The following is a 21,907-nucleotide window of genomic DNA, read 5'->3' as shown; positions in this document are numbered from 1 at the left end:
GCAGCAGTTCTGCAGAAAAGGACCTGGGGTTACAGTGGACGAGAAGCTGGATATGAGTCAACAGTGTGCCCTTGTTGCCAAGAAGGCCAATGGCATTTTGGGATGTATAAGTAGGGGCATTGCCAGCAGATCGAGGGACGTGATCGTTCCCCTCTATTCGACACTGGTGAGGCCTCCCCTGGAGTACTGTGTCCAGTTTTGGGCCCCACACTATAAGAAGGAAGTGGAAAAACTGGAAAGAGTCCAGCGGAGGGCAACAAAAATGATTAGGGGACTGGAACACATGAGTTATGAGGAGAGGCTGAGGGAACTGGGGATATTTAGTTTGCGGAAGAGAAGAATGAGGGGGGACTTGATAGCTGCTTTCAACTACCTGAAAGGGGGTTCCAAAGAGGATGGCTCTAGACTGTTCTCAGTGGTAGCTGATGACAGAACAAGGAGTAATGGTCTCAAGTTGCAGTGGGGGAGATTTAGGTTGGATATTAGGAAAAACTTTTTCACTGGGAGGGTGGTGAAACACTGGAATACGTTACCTAGGGAGGTGGTGGAATCTCCTTCCTTAGAAGTTTTTAAGGTCAGGCTTGACAAAGCCCTGGCTGGGATGATTTAATTGGGGATCGGTCCTGCTTTGAGCAGCGGGTTGGACTAGATGGCCTCCTGTGGTCCCTTCCAACCCTGATATTCTATGATTCTATGATACAGACAGCCCTCGAACCTGAAGCAAATACTCACCAGCAACCACACACCAGAACCACTAACCCAGGAACCTATCCTTGCAACAAAGCCCGTTGCCAGCTGTGTCCACGTATCTGTTCAGGGGACACCATCATTGGGCCTAGTCACATCAGCCACACTATCAGAGGCTCGTTCACCTGCACATCTACCAACGTGATATATGCCATCATGTGCCAGCAATGCCCCTCTGCCATGTACATTGGTCAAACTGGACAGTCTCTACGTAAAAGAATAAATGGACACAAATCAGGCATCAAGAATTATAACATTCAAAAACCAGTTGGAGAACACTTCAATCTCTCTGGTCACTCGATTACAGACCTAAAAGTGTCAATTCTTCAACAAAAAAAACCTTCAAAAACAGACTCCAACGAGAGACTGCTGAATTGGAATTAATTTGCAAACTGGATACAATTAACTTAGGCTTGAATAGAGACTGGGAGTGGATGGGTCATTACAGAAAGTAAAACTATTTCCCCATGTTTATTCCCCCCCTACTGTTCCTCAGACGTTCTTGTCAACTGCCCGAAATGGCCCACCTTGATTATCACTATAAAAGGTTTTTTCCCCCCAAGCTCTCCTGCTGGTAATAGCTCACCTTACCTGATCACTCTCATTACAGTGTGTATGAGAACACCCATTGTTTCATGTTCTCTATGTATATAAATCTTCCCACTGTATTTTCCACTGCATGCATCCGATGAAGTGAGCTGTAGCTTACGAAAGTTTACGCTCAAATAAATTTGCTAGTCTCTAAGGTGCCACAAGTCCTCCTTTTCTTTTTGCGAATACAGACTAACACGGCTGCTACTCTGAAACCAGTTACTGTACGGGATAAGTAAACTTTTTCTTCAAGTGATGATTCCTTTGTGTATTCCACTCGAGGTGAGTCACAAGCAATATGCACAGAGGTGGTGGGTACAAGGACCCCTACCATACGACTGACTGAAGGACACCTTTACTAAAGGAAACATCCATTGTTGAAGTCTGCACCAGGGCATAATCTTGCAAACTTTCAAGAGGGCCTCCATGTTGCTGCCCTACTTATCTAAAGATGACAGAGGTCTTGTCTTGCAGGGAAGCTACAGAGGTTACCTGACCTAGCTGAGTGTATCCTAACCCCTTGCCTGGCATGGGTTTCAATCAATTCATAGCAAAGCAGAATGCAGCCCAAAATCCATTTAGAAAGTCTCTGCGAGGAGACGGCTTTTCCTCTCATTTCTCCAGTGAAGGAGACAAAGTTTAGGGGAATGAAATTATGGCCAAAGTCTCCTTGTGACTGCACCCTATGGAAGACTGTGTAGGGAGAGACTCTGCCATAAGGGCTGCCTGTTCTCCCACTCCTTGCCAAGGTGATGGCAACAAGGGCAACTTGCATGGATAAATGACTGAAGAACATGAGGCTACAGGCTCAATTGGGGATTCAGATAGGACTAAACTGAGGTCTCAGGCCAGGGATGGTTTCAGCACCAGAGAAACACCTCATACTGGGACCGGATGGGCAAAGATGGTATAGTTGTACATCCAGGGGTGTCAGGCACTATCATCGGGGGGGAGGGATAGCTCAGTGGTTTGAGCATTGGCCTGCTAAACCCAGGGTTGTGAGTTCAATTCTTGAGGGGGCCATTTAGGGATCGGGGCAAAAATTGGGGATTGGTCCTGCTTTGAGCAGGGGCTTGGACTAGATGACCTCCAGAGGTCCCTTCCGACCCTGATATTCTATGATTCTATGATCTGCCAGCTGTACCCTTAAGGAGCTGGCGATAATCCTGATATCCTCAGGGAGGGGAAACAGCCCAATAAAAGGGGGATCCGGGAACTTTCCAGGGATACCTGATGACATTGGCACCATCTGGAAAATCTCTTCCATTTTGCTGTGTAGCACTTCCTTGAGAGTCTATCTGAAGTTCCTAGCATGATTTCCGTGAGGACAACCAGCCATCCAAGTAGGGGAACAATGACTTGCCCTGACGACAGATGTGCCACCACAACCAATAATACCTTCATGAACCTCCTTCACACTCCCAAGGGACTGAATGAGAACAGCACTTAGTACCGGTCTAGACCAACAGTAAACCTTAAGAACCTCCTTTGTGCAGGGATGCTACACTTGGAGGGGATAGGAGCATCCCGAGGCAATACAAGCAGGTGTTATGGCTGTTGCTGACTGGGAAGGCCCAGAGACACACCACACATTTCTTAAAACCTGGGGCCCTGGGCATAGTATAAAGGGGGTGGGAGAGAACCCCAAAAGTTCTTTAAAGAGCTTATCTAAAACTAACTTAGTAAAGAAAAACTATTTACAGCTAAGAAAAGGAAATGCTAGGTAACCTGCGGACATTAGAGGGGTTCTGTCTCAGAGCACAGGGTGATAGAACGGAACTGAAAAGCGCTGGGGCGGGCTGCCTTATCTCCTTGGAAGGGAACACAGGAAGGTGTAGGACACAAGAACGGACCTCCGGACCCTGCTAAAAAATATCATCCAGCCTCAAGCAGATGCACATCTCAAGTGGATTACACATAGGGGCCTCACTAGGAGACAATCATCCAAGAAAAACTATTTCTACAGTAAGAGGCTATAGAGAGAAAGAATGACAGATAATCTGAATGTGCACCGCAAAACTTTCAACACAAGGCGGGCCCAAATTTGGAAAACTCATAATCTTATAAAAACATTGTCTTCATTTGAAGACAACTGTGGCAATCACAGCTTACTTGCTTACTCTTTACAGAGAGAAAATACCCTTCTAGTAACTATGTCTCAAAGAGCCTGGCAGTTCCAATAATTCTTTTAATCTCGCTCACTAAGGCAGGCTTACCTTATGAGTTGTTACAAAGGTGGCCTGCTTGGAATGTACTCAACACGTCCTATGCAGCAAGAGAAGGTCAGTGAACGGATTAAGAATGACCTCTACATGTGTGCTATTAGGGTTGCCAACTTCCTAATCGCACAAAACTGAACACCCTAGCCCTGCCCCTTCCCCGAGGCCCTGCCCCCTGCTCACTACATTCCCCCTCCCTTGGTGGCTCGCTCTCCCCCACCCTCACTCACATTCACTGGGCTGGGGGACAGAAGGGGGTTAGGGCTCTGGGGTGGGGCCGGGGATGAGGGGTTCAGGGTGCAAGAGGGGGCTGCGGGTTGAGGCAGAGGGGTTCAGGGTGTGGGAGGTGGCTCTGGGCTGGGATGCAGGAGGAGGTGAGGACTCCGTCTGGAAGTGCAGGCTCTGGGGTGCAGGGTGGGGGGCGCTCAGGGCTGGGGCAGGGGCGCAGGCTTACCTTGGGTGGCTCCTGGTCAGCGGCACAGTGGGGCTAAGGCAGACCTTGCCTGTCCTGACTCTGCGCGGAAGTGGCCAGCAGGTCTGGCTCCAAGGCAGAGGTGTGGAAGGCAGTACTGCACGCTGCTCTCGCCCATAGGCACTGCCCCCGCAACTCCCATTGGCCATGATTCCTGGCCAACAGGAGTTCGAAGCTGGTGCTTGGGCAGCACACGGAGCTCCGTGGGCGCCCCCATGTAAGAGCCGGACCTGCTGGCCGCTTCTGGGGTGCAGTGTGGAGCCATGACAGGTAGGGACTAGCCTGCCTTAGCTCCTCTGACTGGACTTTTAACGGCCCAGTCGACGGTGCTGACTGGAGCCACCAGGGTCCCTTTTCGACCGGGTGCTGTACAATTTAACCCTAAAATCTCCACGGACCCGTATATTCATCCTTTAAGACATCTAAGGACTAGCTCACTCACAGTTCCCGTCTCTCCTCCTCTCCCTCCACCTTGCCAGCAGTGCCACCTCCCAGTTTTAGAGACATTCCTATTTCTCTCCAATGGCGCAAGGGCTCCTCTTATGCTCCTCAGCCAGCCAGCCTGTTCAAAACGACAACCCTACTGACCCCAATGCCTACTACTGCTGCTCTGAGATGCCCATGTCAAAGAGGCATGAGCCGGGGAAGAAAAATGGCACAATCACAGCTCTAGCATGAAACATGTCATTCATGAGCCATTGCTTAAGCTGACATGGAAACTACAAAGCAGATTTCAGCTACTCTGGTTCACTTATGATTGATGGGAAACTCAAAAGGATACATTAACTTGTCTGCTTTGCACAAGTGATGATGATGATTTGTACTTCTAGAGTATATCAGTGTCAATATGCATACCAGAGGCAAAGCTTGACTTAGAAATACTGATTGTGCAGAAGAATACAAATCTTTTGTTCTAGGCACAAGTTGCAGACAGAGAGCCTGGAACTAGCTCTGAGTAGTTAAGCTGCCTTGTCAAAAGGGTTCATTTTGTTAGAAAGGGGTGAAACTGAGTGTGAAGGTGCTGAGGAGAGCTTTCAACTGAACTAAGGGGCACAGTGGTCACATCTCCTACCTCATCAGAACAGTGCATCTGCAGCTGGGGATCTAGCCGGTAATCAAGAGCAGATTCCTGGATTATTACTCGGATCTGATCCTCGCAGTCTGGAGACAGACGCTATCAAGAGGAGAAAGATAGCAATTAGCCAACCAAATACTGAGCTTGAGTTTTGCAAGTCAGATGTCTTGGCACCTTTAATAAGAGGGTTAAATGCATTTAAGATGTTTATTCTATAGTGAAGGCGAAGAGGTAATGAAGGTTAAATTGTGAGTGCAAAGCACTTGGACTCTTCTTCGTAAGTAGCCCAAGATTACACCCATATACACTGCAAGGGAGTCTAATTTACTAGGATGGAGGGTTAATCAGAGTTGCTGAGCATGTTTCTATGCGGATCATATTTACACATTTACCTTCCTCACTCACCTGGTCTGCATATTTCAACTTGAGGCAGGAGACAACCTGCCCCTCCAACTCTGCATCATCCTTAGCTGTACTCAGAATATTTTGGCAAAATTTGGGGATGTCTTGTTTGCAGGCCTTTCTGAGCACTGGATTCAGGCGGTAATCTAACCAAGAGAGGAAAGATGGAAAGGAACTGCATTAGAATTTACACACTACTGGAAAAAAAGATGTGTCAACAAGGTGACAGAGCTCCAAAGAGAATCTGTAGGAGGAATTCCTTCTGGGTGACACTGTCTTCCAGCAGTTTAAAAGAGTTAAATTGTGATTTCTTACTTTGAAGAAATTGACCACATAGTAACAAGCCTGGGGAGTAAGTGAAACCAATAATCACATGACACTCAGTAACTAGGGTGGAGAGACTGTTTGTTCTTAGATTCTGGGTGAAGGGGAATTAAATGAAGGGAAGCTGTCTGCCAGATCACTTCTCAGCCCAGGCAGGGAACTAGCTTCTTCCCCTGGATAAAAAAGTGAAGTGGAGGCCATGGTACCTGTGTTCTGGGTGATCTGTCGCTTGGTGATCATTTGTTTACATTTAGGGTCCATCACCTCACTGTTCTTATTCTGTTTCAGACACTGCAACATGTTCTTCGAATCTGCTTCAGAGCAAAACCTCTGCAAAGGGAAAGCCAGGTTTTATAGCATATGAAACGTCAAGCATTCACAAGGGAGACTAAATATCTGTCTGCCCAAGCCAAAGAGGGACCATGACTGACTCTCCCTCCCAATACCCACCACCAACAGCAATTCCTCTCACCCTCTGCTTTGCCAGGGGAGAGAAAGGAGGGGAACATCATTTTATGCAGCACTGTCTGAATAGCTCCTAGCAACCGAGAATCATAGAAAATCAGGGTTGGAAGGGACCTCAGGAGGTCATCTAGTCCAACGCCCTGCTCAAAGCAGGATCAACCCCCAATTAAATCATCCCAGCCAGGGCTTTGTCAAGCCTGACTTTAAAAATATCTCACGAAGGAGATTCCACCACCTCCCTAGATAACGCATTCCAGTGCTTCACCACCTCCTAGTGAAAAAGTTTTTCCTAATATCCAACCTAAAAAATATGGAGAGCTAGAAGGGACCTTGAAAGGTCATCCAGTCCAGTCCCCTGCCTTCACAGCAGGACCAAGTACCGTCTCTTATTTTTGCCCCAGATCCCTAAATGGCCCCCTCAAGGATTGAACTCACAACCCTGGGTTTAGCAGGTCAATGCTCAAACTACTGAGCTATCCCTCCTCCGAGGTCCCAGGCTGCAGCTTGCTGCTCTATGTCAGTACCACCAAGCAAAGCCAGACGCCCCTTTACTTCCCCATTCACAGTATTCTCATTCCACATTTTGGTGCAAAACTTCCATTATGTTTTTCTGGGTCTCATATACATCTTTTTCCTTTCTCCCTATTTGCTCCAGAAACAGGAATAAATGGAATCTGGTGATCGTACCTACAAGTCACTGCCCTGTGCCACAGGTGTGGTGCAGAACACCAGAACACTGAGGCAGTGCTCAGTGCAATTTATGGAGCACTGGAGAGCTGCATGTAGTGCACAGTGATAAAATTGTCCATCTAGATCAATGGATTGACAAACACTCTGCAGACTAATCACTGCTCTGCTGGATCCTGCTCTTACAGGGAGGGTCTCTAGTTCTAGGAGCTTCTGTGGTGTGGTAACCTTCCGCTAGCCTTGATTATGCTACAGATTTTTTTTAAAAGCCTGGGTCCATTACCAGCTCTACAGTCAGACATTGAGCCTCAGCCATAAATGGAGCCAGGTTACTTTTTTTTATTAACTCTCCATGTTAACTCAGTGCCCTGGGGCTCCTCCAGCTATCCAGCAAAGTGTTTATTAGTGTTTAATGTTGTCTCCTGACTACAAGGTGTCAGCATTCTGATCTTGAGGGTGGTTTAATCTTGCATGCGGCCAGAACAGCTATATGATTTTGCCTTATCTGTCACTTGATAAAAGTCTGTATTAGCGGTGAACTGAAAGAGTTACATCAATCTGTGTTCTTGACAACTTCTTGTCCTTTGACAGAAACGGATCCAGTGCAGAAGCAGGACAGACGAGATCCAAGTTCTATCAAAAACTCCAGCACATCAACCCCCTTTCTCCTCCAACACCAGCTGATACTCCAGGCAAAAGATTTGCTTGTACCCCAGCCTGGCATTTGGAGGCAGGGAGTGCATTTGAAAGAGGAGATCCCTGAAAGAACACTCATGCTGATTCAAGGTGATAAGTAAAAAAAAAGACCCAGTTATGTTGTGTAAAAAAAAAGCAGCACGGTCCGAAGCAGCCATTTTGGAAATAAGTCGTTGTAGAGAATGCGGAACTTGGGTTTTATTTTATTTTAAATAAAACCAACCCTTTCCTCCCCAGCCTTGTGTCAAGTATGAATATGCTGAGAGTTCTAGGTGAATTAACGTTCCTTGTGGTCTCAAATCCATCCTCTCACTGGTCAGCCTGCTACTGTTACCTTGATCATTTGTTTGCAGACCCTCATGAGTGTGTAGTCTAGTTCTGGATCCATCATCTCATTCTCCTGCAGTTTAAACACTTTCTGGTGACAGCGGTTGCTCAGACGCTTCTTGTTTTCCTTCAAACACTCAATAATCTGCAGCAAGACAGTGTGACAACAGTTGAGAAAGGCACACCGCTTGTAAAAATCCTCCCCTCATACTTGGTCAAGAAATACTTTTGGTGTTCCCCTGTGGGCTCATTTTCAAGCATCTGTACTTGTTAAATCCTAGGCATCAGAGGCTGGAATCCTCCCCCCCCCCCCCGACATACACACACAAAAAATCATTAATGTTGTACTGTAGACCAGATTGTATTCAGCTAGCCACTTGTTAGTTTTAGTCAGATGGTCATGACACCTTCCTACTCAACTAGATTTACAAAATCCCTCACTTTGCCACGGTACAAAGGGATAAACCAATTGTCACATTGTGCTCTGATGTTAGGCAGAAAAAGCTGGACACTGAAATGCTCTAATCCTCACAAAAGTTGGAAAATACTCCAAAATGCAAGTCTAATGCTGTGTGTTAGTGAGACAAGGATGTTTTTCAAAAACAGGCTGTGTGCAGTGAAAACTGACATGTAAATAGTTAAAAGAAAAGGAGTACTTGCGGCACCTTAGAGACGAACAAATTTATTTGAGCATAAGCTTTCATGAGCTACAGTTCACTTCATCAGATGCATGCAGTAGAAAATACATTGGGGAGATTTTATATACACAGAGAACATGAAACAATGGGTGTTACCATACACACTGTAACAAGAGTGATCAGGTAAGGTGAGCTATTGCCAGCAGGAGAGCGCCGGGGGGGGGACGGGGACGGACACACCTTTTGTAGTGATAATCAAGATGGGTTATTTCCAGCAGTTGACAAGAACGGAACGATAGGGGGGGAAAATAAACATGGGGAAATAGCTTTACTTTGTGTAATGACACATCCACTCCCAGTCTTTATTCAAGCCTGGGTTAATGGTGTCCAGTTTGCAAATTAATTCCAATTCAGCAGTCTCTCATTGGAGTCTGTTTTTGAAGGTTTTTTTGTTGAAGAATTGCCACTTTTAGGTCTGTAATCGAGTGATCAGAGAGACTGAAGTGTTCTCCGACTGGTTTTTGAATATTATAATTCTCGACGTCTGATTTGTGTCCATTTATTCTTTTACGTAGAGACTGTCCAGTTTGGCCAATGTACATGGCAGAGGGGCATTGCTGGCACATGATGGCATATATCACATTGATAGATGTGCCGGTGAACGAACCTCTGATAGTGTGGGGTCGTCCTTCAGGATAGGTTGTAGATCCTTGATGATGCGTTGGCACCCTGACAGCAGGATTGTTTGGCTATAAAGACTCCCTCCTCAGGCCCTACGCTACCAGCACTCCCAGCTATCTTCGAGACACCTCTGACTTCCTGAGGAAACTACAGTCCATCAGTGATCTTCCTGAAAACACCATCCTGGCCACTACGGATGTAGAAGCCCTCTACACCAACATTCCACACAAAGATGGACTACAAGCCGTCAGGAACAGTATCCCCGATAATGTCACAGCTAACCTGATGGCTGAACTCTGTGACTTTGTCCTCACCCACAACTATTTCACATTTGGGGACAATGTATACCTTCAAATCAGAGGCACTGCTATGGCTACCCACATGGCCCCACAGTATGCCAACATTTTTACGGCTGACTTAGAACAACGCTTCCTCGGCTCTCGTCCCCTAACGCCCCTACTCTACTTGCGCTACATTGATGACATCTTCATCATCTGGACCCATGGAAAAGAAGCCATTGAGGAATTCCACCATGATTTCAACAATTTCCATCCCACCATCAACCTCAGCCTGGACCAGTCCACACAAGAGATCCACTTCCTGGATACTACAATGCTAATAAGCAATGGTCACATAACCACCACCCTATACTGGAAACCTACTGACCACCATCCCTACCTACATGCCTCCAGCTTTCACCCAGACCACACCACTTGATCCATTGTCTACAGCCAAGCTCTACGATACAACCGCATTTGCTCCAACCCCTCAGACAGAGACAAACACCTACAAGATCTCTATGATTCTAAGATCTCTATCAAGGGTTCTTACAACTACAATATCCACCTGCTGAAGTGAAGAAACAGATTGACAGAGCCAGAAGAGTACCCAGAAGTCACCTACTACAGGACAGGCCCAACAAAGAAAATAACAGAACGCCACTAGCCGTCACCTTCAGCCCCAACTAAAACCTCTCCAACACATCATCAAGGATCTACAACCTATCTTGAAGGACGACCCATCACTCTCACAGATCGTGGGAGACAGGCCATTCCTTGCTTACAGACAGCCCCCCAACCTGAAGCAAATACTCACCAGCAACCACACAACACACAACAGAACCACTAACCCAGGAACCTATCCTTGCAACAAAGCCCGTTGCCAACTGTGTCCACATATATATTGAGGGGACACCATCATAGGACCTAATCACATTAGCCACACTATCAGAAGCTCGTTCACCTGCACATTTACCAATGTGATATATGCCATCATGTGCCAGCAATGCCCCTTTGCCATGTACATTGGCCAAACTGGACAGTATCTACGTAAAAGAATAAATGGACACAAATCAGATGTCAAGAATTATAACATTCAAAAACCAGTCGGAGATCACTTCAATGTTTCTGATCACTCGATTACAGACCTAAAAGTGGCAATTCTTCAACAAAAAAACCTTCAAAAACAGACTCCAGTGAGAGACTGCTGAATTGGAATTAATTTGCAAACTGGACACCATTAACTTAGGCTTGAATAAAGACTGGGAGTGGATGTGTCATTACACAAAGTAAAACTATTTCCCCATGTTTATTTCCCCGCTCCCTACTGTTCCTCACATGTTCTTGTCAACTGCTGGAAATGGCCCACCTTGATTATCACTATAAAAGGGTCCCCCCACGCTGGTAATAGCTCACCTTACCTGATCACTCTCGTTACAGTGTGTATGGTAACACCCATTGTTTCATGTTCTCTGTGTATTGTGACAAAGTTCCTGCTCTACCTTGCATCCGATGAAGTGAGCTGTAGCTCACGAAAGCTCATGCTCAAATAAATTGGTTAGTCTCTAAGGTGCCACAAGTTCTCCTTTTCTTTTTGCTCTACCTTGGTGGGTCTTGTGCCTATTGGCAGATTTGCTCGCCTTGGAGCTTCACGGTAGCCCTCAGCTTGGCCGTTTTTCTGAACCCACAGTCCAGGTCGACTCCTCCTGTGTCTGACCAGGAGTTGGGAGGATTTGGGGGGAATCTGGGTTCCAGCCCAGGGCCCTGTGCAATGCAGCTGTCTAGAGTGCCTCCTGGAACAGCTGTGTGACAGCTACAACTCCATGGGCTACTTCCCCCGGCCTCCTCCCAACACCTTCTTTATCCTCACCATAGGAACTTCCTCCTGGTGTCTGATAATGCTTGTTCTCCTCAGTCCACGTTCTCACTCTCAGCTCCTAGTGCCTCTTACTCCCAGCTCCTCACACGCACACCACAAACTGAAGTGAGCTCCTTTTAAAAATCCAGGTGCCCTGATTAGCCTGCCTTAATTGATTCTAGCAGCTTCTTGATTGGCTGCAGGTGTTCTAATCAGCCTGTCTTAATGGTCTCCAGAAGGTTCCTGATTGTTCTGGAACCTTCCCTGTTACCTTACACAGGGAAAAGGGACCTACTTAGCCTGGGGCTAATATATCTACTTTCTATTACTCTCCTATAGCCATCTGGCCCGACCATGTCACTGTATACAAAATCTTCCCACTTAATTTTCCACAGCATGCATCCGATGAAGTGAGCTGTAGCTCACGAAAACTTATGCTCAAATAAAGTTGCTAGTCTTTAAGATGCCACAAGTACTCCTTTTCTTTTTGCGGATACAGACTAACACGGCTGCTACTCTGAAACCTGTAAATAGTTAAGAAGCTCATCACCTGTGCATTGCCATAGGGCACATTCGGGCAATTGTTCTTGATATCACTCTTACAAGCTTCATACAGCTCTGGTTCAAGTCGAATATCCTCAGTCTGTAAGATAAGTAGACCCAGGAAAACAAGCAGTTAGCTAACTCAATCAGAAAGTCAATTTGTGTTTTATCCAGGGACTACAGCATATTCACAACAGCAGACAAAGGAGGCACTGGAGTATCACAAAAGAGAAGTCTTCAGTGCTTAGAAGTTAATGATCTAGTGAGTAAGAATGATCAGTGCTGAAAAAGTCACTGAGTTGTCACATGTCTAGGTACTATCTTGAATGCATATCCCACTCTGGGTACTTTTCACTGGCTACCTTTCCTTGCAGGACTGACAATATCTGGCTCCCTTGTCCCACTCACAGTCGTCTGTCACTTATGTATATTCACCAGCTTCATTTTCCACACTTACCTGATTGTGTGTTTGAATGATCCTGGTCAGGGCAAGTGGTGAAAGCCAGTGAATAATCAGTTTTGCAAATCCATGCAGCAGATCAAGATACGGTCACATCTTACAGCTGGCTGTGGGTTTTAGGGTATGTCTACAACTGCCCACGTGACAGCACGGCCATGGCAACGCTGTGACGTGGGCAGCGTAGTCATGCTTTATTGCCAGGGGAGAGCTCTCTATACCGGTGCTGTCTATACCGGTGCTTTTCAGCGCTAAAACTTCTCCCTTGGGGGGTGGGGCGGTGTTTTTTCACAGCCCTGAACGAATAAAGGTTTAACACTGAAAGTGCCAGTGTAGACACAACCTTAGAGTGAAATTCTATTTTACACCGCTTTACTAAAGCAACTGTTTTGCATTTAATCTGAGGTCACATAGAATACTAACAATGAGTGGGGTTTCCTTTCTTCCTCTAAATGCAGGGTTCCTCTACAGCAGTGAAGATTCCTCCCTTTCCCTCCACACCAGGGTCCAAGACAGCCAACCTCCTTCTGATTGAAGATTAAAGGTCAGAACACTGATGGGAACACATCCTGGTGTGCTCATTAACTGAAGGTGCTGCTCAGTGCTGCAAGGCATTCACTCCCCCCGACCAACAGACTGAGCGTGCTGCCTCTGAGGGTGCTGGGGATGGTCAGACAGAGCTTCACCATTTACACAAAATAATGTAGGGGGAAAAGTCTTGTGGCTCTATTAATGTAAATACTACCAATGCCAGAGAAGGAGTTCGCCTGCTCTAGAGAGGTTTTAATCCTTGCTCAGCCACTGACTCAATGGGTGGCCTTGGACAAGTAACTTCATCTCTGTGCCTCAACTTCCTCATGTGTAAAATACAGTTCACACTTTCCTCATGGGGGCTAGAGGGAGTCAGTGGTTGCGTATTAAGAGCTAGATTCAGGCAGCCGGCATCAGAACACTAAGTCATCACTGTGAGTCTGAAAGGCAACTGGGTTTCATGTGTTGCTTTAAAAGTTGTTCCTTTCAGCTCTCCAAGTACAAAGTGGGTTAGCTGTATCTCATGAGCTTAATTCGTTTTCCAAAGTATGCAAGAGAGGAAACTAATATTGAAAAATAGATGCTCAAGAGCCCCATGCATACTTACCATCTCTAGCTCCTCGACGCGCAGCTGTTTGCGGCACTTCAGAGACACCCTCTGCTCCCTGGCATCCTGCAGTGTGTCATTGCGCACTGTAGTGCTTAGACAGATCACCACATCCACCCTGCAGAAAAGGAAACCCGTCCCTATTTATACATATGCCAACTCATTTCTTGGCCTTGTACACCAGGCCAAAGGTTAGCTTTGCACACCATGTCACCAAGAAGCAAGTAACTTGGTAGCCTAGGACACTCAGGAATGCCATGTCAGCACACAGTGCCTGTGCATTTGATCAGAAGGCAGAACTAGCCCAGGCATGATCGGATGAGAGTGTAACTGACTGCAGATTAAAACAGCCAGTGTGAGGATTTCTAATCCCGAATCCAGACTCGGCAGCTTGGTTCTGTACAGGACACTATAAATGCAAGCACAGGGGGACTTGTGTAAAATCCCACTGAAAACCTGGGACTTGTGCTTCAATCATGTAGCTGCTTTTGAAAAACCCACTCTCAATGTCACGGGAATGGTTCTCAAAGTAAGCATATGCGCGCTAGAGGAAGAGTGACTACGCCAGCTACAATATGTTGCATAAGGCAAGAGTAAGCTTGAGCTTGTGTTCCAATTCACATTTTTATCATCAATTGTTCGTAGATCATATTAGACGATTAAAACTTTTCTCTTCTGAAGAGAACAAGCCTGCTGGAAATTTGTGGAGCTTCTCCCTTCGTCAGCTAATCAACAGAGTCTCCTACCTCTCAGGAGTAGCATAAGACAATGGACAATGGAAGTCCTTTAAAAGTCTGGGGTGTCTGCCTAGTCTTAAGGCCATTGAACAGAACAGCAAGATTAGAAATTTGCAACTAAGGCGGAAGTAGTATTTTCCTAAAGAGGAAGCTCCTCCATCGTAAACGTTCGCCGCATGCAGTCGAGCAAAGCGGAACAGGAACAGCAATTTTCACTGGGACAGGCTAACACTTCTGGCAACAGAGGCAAAGGAATGTTGTTAGAGGACTTCATTACGTGTTTCTAGTCATTCAGCTGCTACGTACTTTTTTTTGATGTTGGGGCAAAGTTTCAGCACATCCTCCTTGCAAGCCATTTTAAATTTGTATGAGAACCTGAAATCCTTCATTTGAACCTAAGAGAACAAGAAGCAGACAATAAAAGGAGTATATCAAAACAAGTTGAGAAAACAGGCTTGCTTAAAACAGCATATTCCATAGCACCTGAATTGCCATGCTCTATTAAGACAGGGTCAATACATTGTGTACCTGATGCAATTCCACTGACCAGAAGCATGGGCCCCCTCTGGCCAATTTCTCCTCTTTACCCTTACCCCCACACCTCAAACAACGTGAACCACAATCTCAAGGCATCCTTACTACAGAAGGAGTCTCAAGGCGTGACAGGTTTGGAAGAGCACCTCATAATTTGCCTAACAAAATCTGCGGCAGCCTCAAGCTTTCCTGGGGCAGCTGCCCCTGCTGACTATTCATTACCAAGGCTAAGGTTTTGTCAGGGATATTTTTAGTAAAAGTCACGGATAGGTCATGGGCAAAAAAGAAAAATTCACGGAAGTCACACACAGGTAACAGCTTCCGTGAATTTTTCTTTTACTAAAAGTATCCCTGACAGAACGGGGATCAGTGGGTCTCCACACTGCCTGAAGCAGAGCAACTGCACGGAGGCTGCGGGGTACCCCCGCTGCCCACAGTTCCAACGGCCTGCCGTGGCCAGGAGCAATAAGGGGTCCCCGCCCCGTCCAGGCCCCCATGGGCAGCGCGGGAGCCTGTAGCTCCCAACCACCGCAGGCTGAAGTCACAGAGGTTGCTGGAAGTCACAGATTCCGTGACTACATTGTAGCCTTACTCATCACCAGCAACATACTGATCATGATCCATAAACGTCAGAATTACACTGATGGAGGGTTAAGAAGGTGGCAAGGAAACTGGAGAGCTGACTTTTAACCACCACGAATGCCCAAGAGATATCAGGGACCCAAGTATTCCGCAATTGCAGAATTCACCCAGAATTTAGCTCCAGTATCTCAACTTTCATTGTTTAAAAGGTAAGTTTCTAGCCCTGACAGTTGGGAAGGTCACCTCAAACATGTACGAAGTGCAAGCCACTGCAAAGAGCCTGAAACAACAGCTCAGAGGTGTGAGCTGCCCGAGTTCTCTCACCTGGGGCACCCCATGGACTCTGCATACCACAGAATTATTTTTGCTACAGACAGGGAACTGTAGCCAGGGAGCCAGATGTGCAAATTGGGCAGCTAGGCTGCCGAGAGAACAGAATCATAAAATATCAGGGTTCGAAGGGACCTCGGGAGGTCATCTAGTCCAACCCCCTGCTCAAAGCAGGACCAATCCCCAATTTTTGCCCCAGATCCCAAATGGCCCCCTCAAGGATTGAACTCTCAACTCTGGGTTAGCAGGCCAATGCTCAAACCACTGAGCTATCCCACCCCCACATAGAATCTCAGGGTTGGAAGGGACCTCAGGAGGTCCCTCATCTAGTCCAACCCCCTGCTCAAAGCAGGACCAATCCCCCAATTTTTTTTTTTTTTAAATGCAGAGTAGCACCCAAAGCCTAGGGAGCTGAAAAGAATCACCATAGAAGCTGACTACAAGCTCCCCACTTCCCTGCCATGCACAGAGCAGGACAAAGACATTCTGAATCAGGCTGCTAAAACAACATTGTAACTGCTGAAGCCCACGGAGCCGAACCGTCTGGAGAACAGAGTGAAAAAATCCATCAATCCATGTTTTCAACCAAGAGCCACAGTTGTGTGGGGATAGGTGTGGGAGGGATGGGAATGCTGGGTATTTCATAGAGACACAATGAATTAATATTGCCATAGAATTTGTTCCTACTGTGCTACAGAATACACCGGGCCCTGCCTCAAAGAGCGACAGGGAAGGGGCATCAATGGAATTAGAACTAACATTCGAAAGTGAAAGTTTATGACTAGATGTACAAATAGTGACATGAAATAAGGGATCAGATTTATGAAGTGAATTCATAACAGCTGGACTGGGTCTTGGATCATGAAGAGGGGCATGATCAGAAGTCTCCTACCCACCTCTCCCTGGACAAAGTGAGATGTTATAAGGTATACGGTGTGGGGAGGCAGGTAATTGCTCACCAGCTGGAAGTGAGTGACTCCAATGGCGCACTTCTCATTCATCTCCTTCTGGTGCTTGTTCTGAATCAAACATTCCATCAAGTCCCCAGAGTCTATCTGGTTATCTGCCATCTCCTGAAGGAAGGAAGCAGGGACAGGCTGTTACCTCCACTTCAGAAATGGGTTACCCTCTTGAAAACATTCCCATTCCACCATGCTTTTTATAAATCAACCAGGCAATCAAATGACCACTAATAAGAATTCAATGCAGTGAAATTAACAGCTCTTCTATACTTTGAACTTGGGCTCATTATGTGACGCTGTGTGGATTAACATTAATCCTTCTGTAGATACTTAGTCACACATCTGAGAGTGGAATGCTCTCAAAGCAGCATGAACACCCCCTTCCCCCCCCCCCCCCGGCCAACACCCATGGTAAGAACTTTGTAACTAACAGATGTGAAGCTACCTGCTTATCATAAAGTGTGATTAATCAATACCACAGAGTGATGCGGTAAAGATGAGAAACAGCAAGAGTGTCAGGAAGGGAGCAGAGCCACTGGGGAGTCTGCTATTGTGGAACTGGGGTTCTGACCCAATATAAAACAGTAATATTTTGAATTACAGGGCAATTTCATCTAGAGGTCCTAGCTCCTGTGACAGGGCTTATGATAATAGCAGAAGCCCTGGGTGGAATTAAGAGCCTTGGGATTCAGCTGGCTATTCGATATATAATTCGTCTGACTAATCTGTTTTTTTTAGTTCTGTGAACAATCTATTACCAGCAGGACAGTGGGGTGGGAGGAGGTATTGTTTCATGATTTCTGTGTGTATATAAAGTCTGCTGCAGTTTCCACGGTAAACATCTGATGAAGTGAGCTGTAGCTCACGAAAGCTCATGCTCAAATAAATTGGTTAGTCTCTAAGGTGCCACAAGTACTCCTTTTCTTTTTGCGAATCTGACTATGGTTCAGTTGTGTGTATTTATGACACCCCTGTACACACACATGGGCTGAAAACAGTTACCTAGTCCTAGATCATTAAATTATTGTAAGGCAGGGGTCGGCAACCTTTCAGAAGTGGTGTGCCAAGTCTTCATTAATTCACTTTAATTTAAGGTTTTGCGTGCCAGTAATACATTTTAATGTTTTTAGAAGATCCCTTTCTATAAGTCTATAATATATAACTAAACTATTGTTGTATGTAAAGTAAATAAGGTTTTTAAAATGTTTAAGACGCTTCATTTAAAATTAAATTAAAATGCAGAGCCCCCCGACTGGTGGCCAGGACCCGGGCAGTGTGAGTGCCACTGAAATCAGCTTGCGGGCCGCCTTTGGCACACAGGCCATTGGTTGCCTACCCCTGTTGTAAGGCAATATAACCCAAGCTGCAGTTCTGGCATCACATACAGGGCTTAGGTGTTCTCTTAGCTTTTATCCTTAGGCAAAACAAACATGCGGCATACATACATCATTAATTGCATCCATTTACATTAGCATTCACTCTGATGCCTGGGTCTGGTACTTCCAATTATGCTTGAACAATGAAAATTCTAACCTTTCCAACATCCTCTCATTTCCCTAGGGGTACCAGACTATCATGAAGAACTTACATGACAGAACGTCTGAATGATGGGCTCACACGCTCTCATCAGCAAGGCTTCAATCTGAATATCCTGCAGAAGAGACATGCAGCATTCAGCTCCCATAACAACTGCACAGCAAACAGCCATAAGGGGAAGGCTCTGTTCATGCATTAAAGGTTCTGAAAATTGTGCTCCAAGTCAAGCTGTCCCCTGAGTTTATGGTATTTTGTTCAGATGAAATCCAGACAGCTTCACCCTTTGGCATTGGTGGTCACGCTGCGTGCTCCAGCCAAGTGTGGGTGAATGCTGGGAGAGCCTTCCAGGTTGTGGGCTTGGAGCAGAACAGCTCTCCACAGAGCTGGAGAAGCCCTTACCACTCAGATAATTAAGCCAGCTCAGTCTCGCTAGGAGGAACTCATTCTAGAGACAATACAGTGATAGGTGCCACACAGCAACCTAGACACCTGGAGATTAGTGGCCATTTTCAGCAAAATGCATTCGAAGCGTGGAAAGGAAACAGCCCCTAGAGCAGAGTGTCTTGGATGTAAAGCAGAGCCAATGATTAGATGGAAAGGCACTCAATGAAAACGTGGGCTGCTGCAAGAAGTGGTGCGGTTGACTCAATGGATGATGCTTTTCCCACCACTCACTGCCTAACATTGCCTCCATCAAAACACTAGGCGGGCGCTGTGTGCTGCTGGAACTGCTTTCAGAGAAGGCCAAAATCTGAGCTCCTGAGCGTATTTTGGTCATTACAGCTCGTGTTCCTTTCTGCAAGAGTACAGGTGTTAGCCCCAGTACCCCGGCCACATTCATTGTGGTGCTTGCACTGAGCGCATCTCAAATCCCAGCTGTTATTTCATTTCCCTACAAACACTTGTGCAGTACTGACACGGGACGACTTGCTTCACCTCAAAGATGGCTGCATTTCTGTGGTGGGTTGATGACGTATCAGAAACCCACCACAGAAATGCTATATATATTTTTCCAGGATTGGTATGAGGGCAGCTGGACATGCTCTGTTACAGACTCTTCCCTTTGTGCCAGGCTGCAAACTGCTTACCTCAGACTCCAACTCAGTAAGGTTTCCAACTATGTCTCTGCAATCAACCACTAAGTCATCAAGATGGTCCTGGAGGCATTCAAGTTCCTACAGAGAGACAAGTCATCTTAATATGTGACAAGATACTGAAAATTCAGAGCTCTGTGCCAGAGAAATTATGATACATACAACATCTTAGCAAGTAAAGGATCCCTAATGTTCACTGTGCCCTCCCTCTGCCTGCTTTCTGAGAACTAAACACTGCTTCGGAGAAGTTCCAGTTGTTCAGATCAACTCAAGATTGCAAGAGCAACAAGGTGTTATGCTAGATGAAGGGCCTCAGCTATAGAGTAGCTTGGAGACCAGTCTTGCAGGACTAGTGGATTAGATTATACTAAAATGAACATGCAAAATCTTTAATGTTTCACGTTTCTTGCTCTTTTGGTGCTTGCACTAACCATCCAGTGGCTTCCCTGCTCATTTCCTTAGTAAATTCGTAAGTGCTGGGGATGCTGGTCTTGATGCTTTACAGATAGGGTAAGATGAGGCACACAAGAGAAGTGATTTGCACAAGAGGAGACACAGCAGCAGAACTCAAACTTCTAACCCCCAACCCTTTACTGTTCTAGATCAAGGTGCCTCCCACAGCCAATGAGCTAAGTGAAAATGATGAAAAATGTTTATTTTGATAGAGGTTTTTTCACCACTCTGAAGACAAGATTTTCATGTTTTCAATGCAGATGGTCTTGAATCCAAGGACAATTCTGAATTTGGGATATGTTGCATTTTTCTGCTTTAGAGAGAAAATATCTCTGGATGAAAATGAACCTCTGTCCACTCAGTCTTATTTTCTAGTGGAAAAATACTTTTTTTTTTTTTTAAAAGCTAATCACATTTTGAACATACAAAGTAAGCACCTCTGAATTTTCAAATTTAGTTTAAATGTTTTGCAAAAATCAAGTTACAGACACTATCAGCAGTGACTGGGAATGACCTTAGGATGGAACACCACATGCTGGAACGTTTTGTCTGATGGTTTGCTCTTAGTTTGATAAGTATAACCTTCATACATGGACAAACATCCCAAACTACCAAACAGGGGTGCTGGAACAATTTGTATAGTGGGGGTGCTGAGAATCATTGAACCAAACTGTAAATCCAGTGTATGAGGAAATCATTTCAAGCCAGGGGGTGGGGCGGCACCCCCAGCACCCTTAATTCCAGAACCTATGATACCAAAACCTATCAGTGAGAAACCCTTCAAAAAACGAGTGAGGTGCTCTCTTTCGCATACACTAATTAACAGCTCTCTCCCCAGAGCTATGCCAGAGCACAATGATTTAATATAAAAGAACTATCTGTTGGAGTCTCATTAAAGAGCAGCAGGTGAATTTCACTCTTTTCAAGCACAGGAAGCATGTTAATATTTGCCAAACGGAAATGGGACAAAGTTTATGGGGAAAATAAATGTCAAGTTTGTAACAGGATATTACAAATATGAGTTGAAAAAAAGATACTTGTTATATCAAAGGAGAGCCCATGGTGTTAACTATCACTTCATATTAAGCATTCAGATCTCTTTTACAAAGCAACTTCCAGAGCTGTGTAGTTTCTTCTTCACAGACATTACTACCCATTGTCTTTTTGCCTATTATATACTTTATTTATTAAAGTGCCTGGGAAATTTACAAATTGTAATAAACTATAAGCTATGAACATAAAGAATCAACACCTGCCAGCAACAAAGGGGTTCCTTCGTCCCCATACAAAAAGGCATTTGCACAGTACCTGTCCTGTCTCTGTTTTTTCACTGCACCATTTCCCCAGGTCGATCATGCACTTGTCCTGGAGGGCTGGATCCAGCTTCACATCCATTGCACGCTGGTGAAGGATTCGCTGTACTTCTGCTCTGCACTCTCGTGACAGCTAAATGGGGAGCAGAGAACGGTTTAAAGGGGACAAATGTGCAGCTCTGACCTGCTACATTGCAAACTGATTTGTTCAGTTACTAATAAATGATGTGCCATGGAAAGTGACAAGAAATTTCTCTTCTTCCTAACCTCCAGTGAGAGAGCATCAGCCCCACGATAAGCTTGGCCTCTACCAGCCAGGTGGTCTGAGCTCCAAAGGTATCCTCAATTCTGGCTTTCCTCATTGCTTGGAGAGCATTTTCCCCTAGGGATGGATACTTTGTTCCGTGGTCTTTATGGCATGTAGTATTCAGCAATGAACATTTTACTGGAAGCTAACATTCACTTGGCTTTGGAACTAAATACTAGAACAGGCCTCTAAGTTGGCAAACAGGACACCGCTGCATTACACATGAAAAGAGGTTTTCTATTTTTTGAGGACTATGTCTGAATCTGGAGACACTCATAACTCAGTGATGGCATCAGTTTATGAAGGACAGCCCTTATCCTTGCACAGTGTGTCCTGTCACTTCCTTTAGGCGAGTCCTATATTAGCATAACAAGGATGATGATGTCAAGACTGAAATAGAGGCACAAACTGTGGAAGGGTTCAGGGCTGCAACAGCAGGAGGTGATGCTGGTGAGGACTGG

The 21,907-nt window shown here is 45.7% G+C and overlaps 1 protein-coding gene across 1 annotated transcript in view; it reads right to left on the bottom strand.

Annotated features, from left to right (window-relative positions):
- Positions 1 to 21,907, bottom strand: part of GLG1 (golgi glycoprotein 1) — a 174,872-nt gene that overhangs the window by 19,898 nt on the left and 133,067 nt on the right. The window contains exons 12-22 of the mRNA XM_048870553.2: positions 21,135 to 21,272; positions 19,368 to 19,454; positions 18,332 to 18,394; positions 16,741 to 16,854; positions 14,642 to 14,730; positions 13,599 to 13,716; positions 12,011 to 12,103; positions 8,013 to 8,150; positions 6,037 to 6,160; positions 5,510 to 5,652; positions 5,102 to 5,203 (exon numbers count right to left, since the gene is read on the bottom strand). Coding sequence (XP_048726510.1) covers positions 5,102 to 5,203; positions 5,510 to 5,652; positions 6,037 to 6,160; positions 8,013 to 8,150; positions 12,011 to 12,103; positions 13,599 to 13,716; positions 14,642 to 14,730; positions 16,741 to 16,854; positions 18,332 to 18,394; positions 19,368 to 19,454; positions 21,135 to 21,272 — 1,209 coding nt within the window. The remainder of the gene's footprint in view (positions 1 to 5,101; positions 5,204 to 5,509; positions 5,653 to 6,036; positions 6,161 to 8,012; positions 8,151 to 12,010; positions 12,104 to 13,598; positions 13,717 to 14,641; positions 14,731 to 16,740; positions 16,855 to 18,331; positions 18,395 to 19,367; positions 19,455 to 21,134; positions 21,273 to 21,907) is intronic.

This window comes from Caretta caretta, chromosome 12 (genome assembly GCF_965140235.1).
Source record: "Caretta caretta isolate rCarCar2 chromosome 12, rCarCar1.hap1, whole genome shotgun sequence".
In the NCBI taxonomy this organism is placed as follows: Eukaryota; Metazoa; Chordata; order Testudines; family Cheloniidae; genus Caretta; species Caretta caretta.
Note: the sequence above shows the minus strand (reverse complement) of the source record. Positions and strands in the feature narration are given on the sequence as shown.